At 38.8% G+C, this 8007-nt stretch overlaps 2 protein-coding genes across 7 annotated transcripts in view; both read right to left on the bottom strand.

Annotated features, from left to right (window-relative positions):
- rilpl1 (Rab interacting lysosomal protein-like 1) overlaps positions 1–5320 on the bottom strand; it is a 17945-nt gene extending 12625 nt beyond the window's left edge. For 2 of the 6 annotated variants that reach the window (XM_032539175.1, XM_032539176.1), the window contains exon 1: positions 4723–5320. In XM_032539175.1, the coding sequence (XP_032395066.1) occupies positions 4723–5010 (288 nt within the window). In that variant the 5' untranslated portion in view covers positions 5011–5320. The remainder of the gene's footprint in view (positions 1–4722) is intronic. The other 4 variants (XM_032539174.1, XM_032539177.1, XM_032539178.1 and 1 more) reach the window with 4 other exon arrangements.
- A 2081-nt stretch (positions 5321–7401) lies between these two features.
- The window catches only part of hip1r (huntingtin interacting protein 1 related), a 28384-nt gene continuing 27778 nt past the window's right edge, over positions 7402–8007 (bottom strand). Inside the window, exon 34 of the mRNA XM_032539145.1 lies at positions 7402–7651. Within this exon, the coding sequence (XP_032395036.1) occupies positions 7616–7651 (36 nt within the window). The 3' untranslated portion in view covers positions 7402–7615. The remainder of the gene's footprint in view (positions 7652–8007) is intronic.

Below are 8007 nucleotides of genomic sequence, written 5' to 3'. Positions count from 1 at the left end.
ATCTATCTATCTATCTATCTATCTATCTATCTATCTATCTTGTCTGCCAATTGGAAGGTTGGTGGTTCAATCCCTGGTTCAACATCTGATGAGCAGGTGTGTAGATGTGCGTGAGTGTGTATCTGATGAGCAGGTGTGTAGATGTGCGTGAGTGTGTATCTGATGAGCAGGTGTGTAGATGTGCGTGAGTGTGTATCTGATGAGCAGGTGTGTAGATGTGCGTGAGTGTGTATCTGATGAGCAGGTGTGTAGATGTGCGTGAGTGTGTATCTGATGAGCAGGTGTGTAGATGTGCGTGAGTGTGTATCTGATGAGCAGGTGTGTAGATGTGCGTGGAGTGTGTATCTGATGAGCAGGTGTGTGATGTGTGGTGAGTGTGATCTGATGAGCAGGTGGTGGATGTGCGTGAGTGTGGATCTGATGAGCAGGTGTGTAGATGTGCGTGAGTGTGTATCTGATGAGCAGGTGTGTAGATGTGCGTGAGTGTGTATCTGATGAGCAGGTGTGTAGATGTGCGTGAGTGTGTATCTGATGAGCAGGTGTGTAGATGTGCGTGAGTGTGTATCTGATGAGCAGGTGTGTAGATGTGAGTGTGTATCTGATGAGCAGGTGGCACCTTGTATGAATGGTGAATGTGTGTGGGTGTGTATCTGATGAGCAGGTGTGTAGATGTGTGTGGGTGTGTATCTGATGAGCAGGTGTGTAGATGTGCGTGAGTGTGTATCTGATGAGCAGGTGTGTAGATGTGTGTGAGTGTGTAGATGTGCGTGAGTGGTTCCTGTACTATGTCAAAGCACTTTGAGTAGTCGTTAAGACTAGACCAGCGCTGTATAAATCCAGCACATTTACATTAGATGTGATGTTTTCCATGTGACCGTCACGTCAGCTGACTCTGACCTCTCGGTCACGGCAGAATCAGCTGTCACCTACACAAACTTTATCACTTTATCACTTTCTCACACTCGTGAGACAGTTAATCAGTGACCGGTGACTGTGTCCACCGGGACTCGTCTGCATGGCAACTCTCTCACAGCACCGAGCTCTGATCCTGATTTAGAACCACCGCGGTGCTCCTGCAGCGTGTCTGTGATACTCGACACTGAGTTTAACCCTCGTGTTGTCTTCCTGTCAAAATTGAAAATTTACACTTTTGTGTAAATTTTTATCAATGTTTTTAACTTTTTCTTATGTTTTTGTCCCATTTTTCAACAATTTTGATGCTTTTTTTCCAATTTTTGTCACTTTTTTGACGTTTTCAACACTACGTAACACTAACCTATTAACTTTAGTTTAATCTTTTTTTTAACTTATGGTCAATAAACCTCATTTATAAGAAATTTAATTTTATTGTTTGAGTTAAAAAAGCAGAAATTAGGAATTATTGAGACTAAAATTAAAGGAATGCACAGTATGTTGATGGATAATCACAGACTGGAATATGACAACTTTTACTCAATACTATTTAAAATTGAATAAAACGCCTCAAAATTAATGAAAGTAGAGATTTGTGGTTGCCAAAGAGCGTTGTGTGGAATCAGTCATGTTATTTTGGGAAATTAACCCTTGTATTGTCTTCCCATCAACCGTTTTTTTTTTTTTGTCAACACTATTATCGCTTTTTCTGGCATTTTTTGTCACTTTTTCAATGTTGTGGGTGCTTTTTTTAATGTTTTTTCCAAAGTTATTTGATATATTTCTACTGTTGACATTTTCAGCTTATTTCAAAGGCCCATTTTTTGTGATGAAAAAAATTAAAATGGGTCAAATTTGACCAGAGGACAACATGAGGGTTAAAGTGATCTCATCAGCTACTTAAGTACAACTTTCATGTACTTAATTGAGTATTTCCATTTCCATGCAACCTTTTACTTGTACTGCACTACGTCTCAGGGGGAAATATGGTTTAACTAACAACCAACAATTATTTTCATAGTCAATTCATCTGTTGAATAATGGAGGACTTGTTTGGTCTTTGAAATGTCAGAAAATTGTGAAAAATGTGGCTCATTGTTTTCCAAAAGCCCAAGATTACGTCCTCAAATGTCTCGTTTTGTCTACAACTCAAAGATATTCAGTTTAATGTCACAGAGGAGAGAGGAAACTAGAAGATATTCACATTTAAGGAGTTGCAATCAAAGAGTTATTTACTTTTTTCAAGGAATAATCGCTCAAAACCGATGAATCTATTCTTAAAATAGTTGGCTATTAATTTAACAGTTGACAACTAATCGATTAATCTTTGCAGTTCGAATATGGTTCTTTTTACTACTCACTGTATGTGTCTGACAGCTAGTTACGTTTCAGATTAACGTTTTAAATAAATCAAAATCCTTGATGTTTCTAAAGTAAAAGACCCAGTTAAAAGCTGAACCAGGGTCTTGGGGCTCCAAGTCACGTTTCAAAGGTCTAGGAGTTGTTTCCAGATCCATTGAAGAGAGACTGTTGATTCACGTAACCAGGGACGATATGCTGCTGACTAACTGGAAACAATCACACGTATGACCAATATATCTGGAGTGTAATACGTGTCCTGCTGAGTCAGCGACAACTTCCCCCGTCGGCTGTCACCACGAGCAAAACAAACAGCAGCTATCTGACCGGGGGGAGTTACATCAACAAGTAACTAAGGCCACTTCTCAGAAATGCCAAACATTTCATGGTTTCAGCTTCTCAAATGTGTCAATTTTCTGCTTTTTCTCGTCTCAAATGACGTTTAAACGTCTGGTCGGACCCAACCAGACGTCTGAAGATGTCACCTCGAGGTCCGGGTAACTTTGACGACTTTTCTCACTATTTTGTCACGTTTTACAAACCAAAACAACTAATGGTTTAATCAATATAACAACCAGCAGTTAAAAGTTAAAGATGAGCTCCATGTCAACCAACTACAACGCAACCTAAACATAATGCATGAGTAACAATAATCTAATGTTATACTACGGGTATTACACTATTATTTAACACTGTTAACAAAGATAAACGAGAACATTTACATTTGCACACAGACAAGAGAACCTTAAAGGGGTGGTAATCCGCAGAGTACTGGACCAGTACTCTGCATCTACAGAGTACTGGTCCAGTACTCTGCATCTGCACAGTACTGGACCAGTACTCTGCATCTGCAGAGTTTGCTCATGCAAGGCTAGTGCAAGTCAACAGTAGCTGCGAGCCTAAATCCTCAGCAAACTTCCAGTAGGTGTCAGAGAGGAGGACGCTGTCCGAACTACACGCCATCTTGGACAATGTCTCGCACCCACTCTATGGCTTGCCGCTAAATAACAGGAGCACTTTCAGTGATAGACTCATTCTCCCAAAATGCACCACAGAGCGCCACAGGAGTCATCCGCATGTGGCCATCTAACTTATAACTCTTCCCTGAGTGTCTGACACACACACACACACACACAACACACACACACACACACACACACACACACACACACACACAACACACACACACACACACACACACACACAAACACACTCGTGTGCTGGCTCTCTTTGTGGGACCAGTCATTGGCATAATGCATTCCCTAGCCCTTACCTAACCTTAACACAACATTCCCCCCCCCAAACCTAATGCCTAACCTTAACCCTACACCCTCACCCTAACCCTAACCCTACTTAACCCTAAGAACAAGTCTTATTCTCGCTGAAAAGACGCCCTTAAACTTATATGGGGGACCAGCATTTTGTCCCCACAAGCTGTTCAGGTCACCATACGAACTGTCCATTTCACAGTTTTTGCGTCCCCACAAATGTAGCTAAACTGGTTAACACACACACACAACTTCGAGAGGTGGAACTGGACATTATTATCTGTATTATCTGTTTTGTGCAATAACACTGGCCTGAAATGTGTGCAACACTCAACTGCTACAATTATTATTATTACTTTTCACCATTGCAATTCCTTATTTATGTTAAAATGTTTTTTTAGACACTATGTATTTCTGGATACTAATTGCATACTTTTATTTAAGGAGAACTTTTACATTTTTTACATCACTAGGTTTACAAAAAAACACATTTCTCTGCATTGAAATTTGTATTTGTTTTCTATTGATACTTGGAGCATATTTTCCTGATAATAGGCCTACTTACATACTTTTAGGACTTTAACCTGTAATGGAGTATATTTACAGTGGTACTTAAAGTTTTACAAAAGTAAGGTTTTAATTCAGTACTTGTATTTGCTATTGAGTGGTACTAGTACTTTAACCTCAGTTACACTGTCAATGTAGATAAAGTATTTACAGGGGTATTGGTACTTTAACTTAAGTAACATTTTCAATACGGGACTTTAACCTGTAATGGAGTATATTTACAGTGGTACTTAAAGTTTTACAAAAGTAAGGTTTTAATTCAGTACTTGTATTTGCTATTGAGTGGTACTAGTACTTTAACCTCAGTTACACTGTCAATGTTGAAAAAGTATTTACAGGGGTATTGGTACTTTAACTTAAGTAACATATGTATACATAGTACATAGTGGACTTTTACATGTAATGGAGTATGTTAACAGTGGTGCTGGTTCTTTTAGTAATAATCTAAATACTTCCACCACCTCTGGTTAAATCACAGTAACTTTGTGGCCCTGTTAAATTTAGTTAGTTTAACTTTAACACGAAAACAACTCGTCAGCACCACATTTAATCTAGCAGTGCAGCTGTAATCAGAGCAGTGTTGGGTGATGTGGGCTGTCGGTGTGCAGTGGCAGACCATTCGGTGCTTCTTCTCCTTCTCCAGCCGGTCCATCCGCTCCAGCCGCAGCTTGTCCAGCTCCAGCCGCAGCTCCTCGGTCTCCGGGCTGATGCTGTTGCGGCTCACCATCACCTCCAGGATCTCCAGCACGCGCACCACTTTGGGCATGAGCCGGGACAGAGCCTCGCAGCCGTACTGGTCTATGATCCGCTCGAACTCCTGGCCCACCACCGCGGCGATGTCGTACACGTCCATCACCGTGAGGTCCGCGACGTTCTTCTCCAGGGCCGACCCGGAGTCCTCCATGTCGGGATAGTTCGGCCCTCCCCGGTTTCCTACTCCGTTTCCTCCGCAACAGCAAACTTCCTTCCCGGGAAGAACAATTCCGCCAAGTTAGCTAAACTCTGCCGCTTCTCCCTTTAGAAACTGTAACCTAACACGTCGTAAAAATAGCGTAAAACAACCGTAACTACCGTTGGTCCATCACCAACGGCTGAGTCCGGCCGTTAGTTTGACGTATTGGGGGTAAATATCGGCCCATCGCGGTCCTGCCTGCGCTGCTGTCCCCGTTAGCTAGTGACCACGACCACCGCCATTGTCAAGTCCGCCATGTTGAAATATCCAATTTCCGGTTATACGTTTCAAAATAAAACCATCGTTATATGTGTTGTGTTATTTTTTTTTGTTTTTTTTAAATTCATTATTATTGAAACTATGTGTTTTGTATTTGTATTTACTCAAGCAATACGTTACTTAAGCACAGCAATCTCGCCATTTTATTTTGCTTTACTTCCGACAGCGCTGTTGAAATGGGTCTGGCAATACAAATGTTTTACTTTTTACTCCAGTGGGCCTTTGATTTAACATTTTACATTAAACATAATGTAATGGCTTAATACAAAAAAAACAAAAAACACGGTTTTAGGTGTGACATGTTCAGAGTGACACGAAACACGTGCATAGGGTAGGCTAGTTATTACTGGACTTGTCTTGGTAGTTGAAACCAAATCTGAATTCCTAGAAACAACACATAGGAATTACCCCAGTCTCCTCAGTGGAAGGTCCCTGGTGGGTCCATCGTTGTTACCCAATCTTGTGGCACAATCTAGTCTTAAAACCTTAATTGCTTTAGTTTGGACGGGTACTTACCATAATGTATATTCCTACATAAAGCTAAGGCCGGGTTGGTATTTTCTGGAATAATAATTAAACTGCCCTAAATGTCCATGTTTAATTGTTTTTTGGTGTCTGGTCCAGTTTCCTTGAATGCAACATTTGTGTGTCCAATGTTCACAGGTAACATAATATACTGTAAGCCCTTTTGTACACTATTTTACAGGAATACTTACCCATTTAGGAAGTAAGATTTAATCCATTAGTTGTGTTCCTTAAAACATCCAAACATCTACAACAGCATCTACTATTGCATCATAATTAATATATCAAATTATTTTTGTATTGCCGTTTTATGCTTTTTTTTAACTTGTTATTATGGTGCTTGAAATTGTGAATGAAACGCATTTACATGAAAGGAGGATTAATTAAACAAATCAACTTGTTTTTTGCTTTAGAAAAAGGTATTGATTTCTAATTTCCGGTATCTATCTGACGTAATTCTAACTTGACGCAGTCCCTCCCGGAGTCTACCCCGCTGTGGTGAGATTGCAGTTTGCACTGCGCATGACAGGAATTACAGACAGATGAGGTCGCTGTGGGTTGTATATTACAGCATGAAGAGACCTTCATGGCTGAAGAAGTATTCAGTACTTACAGTATACACACTGTGGGAAAATGTTTGTACCTGCAAAATGTACTAAAAGTAAAAGTAAAAGTGTTCGTTGCGCAGGGAAATATCTTTCCACAGGAAAAGGATTAAAGACTCATCTGAAAAGTAACTTAAGCTGTCAGACAAGTAAGTAATAAATAGAGTGAAAGGAAGAAATAAAAAAAGAAACATAATAAATAAAGAACAAAAGGAAGAAATAAATAAAAAAGATAAATAATAAAGAATGAAAGGAAGTAAGACATAAAAAATATAAGAAATAAAGAACAAAAGGAAGAAATAAATAAAAAAGAAACGTAAGAAATAAAAGTAAGAAATAAAAAAAGAAATAAAGAACAAAAGGAAGAAAGAAATAAAAAAGATAAGGAATAAAGAACAAAAGGAAGAAATTAAAAAAAGAAATAAAGAACGAAAGGAAGAAAGAAAGAGTGAAAGTAAGTAAGAAATAAAAAAGAAACGTAATAAATAAAGAACAAAAGTAAGAAATAAAAAAGAAAAAGAAATAAAGAACGAAAGGAATAAAGAAAGTAAGAAATAAAGAGTGAAAGGAAGTAAGAAAAAAGAAAGCGAGTAAGAAATAAAGAGTGAAAGTAAGTAAAAAAGAAGCGAGGAGGAAGAAAGAAAGAAGAGATGGGAGGAAGAAAGAAAGAAGAGATGGGAGGAAGAAAGAAAGAAGCGATGGGAGGAAGAAAGAAAGAAGCGATGGGAGGAAGAAAGAAAGAAGCGAGGAGGAAGAAAGTGAAGTTCCTGCAACCCCGGTAGATCCTTCCAGCCTCAATACATCATGTTTTCCCAAATGCTGAAAACTGGAATAGGAAAGATATTTCAAACCTTTCAGAGCAGAAATCAAAGGAAACAAAACGCTGAATTCTGCCTCCGATGATTTTATGATTTTCAATAAATCAACTTAGTAAACAAACAGCAATCAGTAACATTTAATATAAGCTTCATGATTAGAAATATCGGTTATTAGATCATATTCATTTGCACGTACAACAATTTCCTTTAAGCTCAGTTTTGTTTTTTTAACAGAACCACAGTTAAAGTTAGATTAAAATCTGCGTTTTTAACATATAAAAAAAAAGGTCATTTATATTTCCAGTGATTGAGTAAAATGTCAGGAAGTCTTCAAGATTCCCCCGTTCCAGTTTCACCTCGTTTAAACTGTAAATAAAAAAAAGATTTATATTAACGCACTATCAAATCCTCTTATGACTGGATGCTTTAAATATTTAAAAATGTGGTTGTATGAGCTACTTCTCCACAGTCGGTGTGTTAGAAACCGTAGATCGCGGTCGGCACGACAACAGTTTGGAGAAAACAGACAGAAGTGTAATAAAGCAAGTACAGTATGTAAATCTATATCCGTTTAAGTAGACGCTATATTTAGAATATTTTCCCCGTTTTACCTTGCTGTCAGACAGGCCTTTACGACGGGGAACTGAGCCGTTATCTCCGCTCTTGTCAAAGAGATAGATAGATAGATGAATAAATAGATAGATAGACAGATAAGCAGACAG

The sequence above is a fragment of the Etheostoma spectabile genome, chromosome 16, assembly GCF_008692095.1.
Source record: "Etheostoma spectabile isolate EspeVRDwgs_2016 chromosome 16, UIUC_Espe_1.0, whole genome shotgun sequence".
Lineage (NCBI taxonomy): Eukaryota > Metazoa > Chordata > Actinopteri > Perciformes > Percidae > Etheostoma > Etheostoma spectabile.
This window is presented reverse-complemented; position numbering and strand designations above follow the sequence as displayed.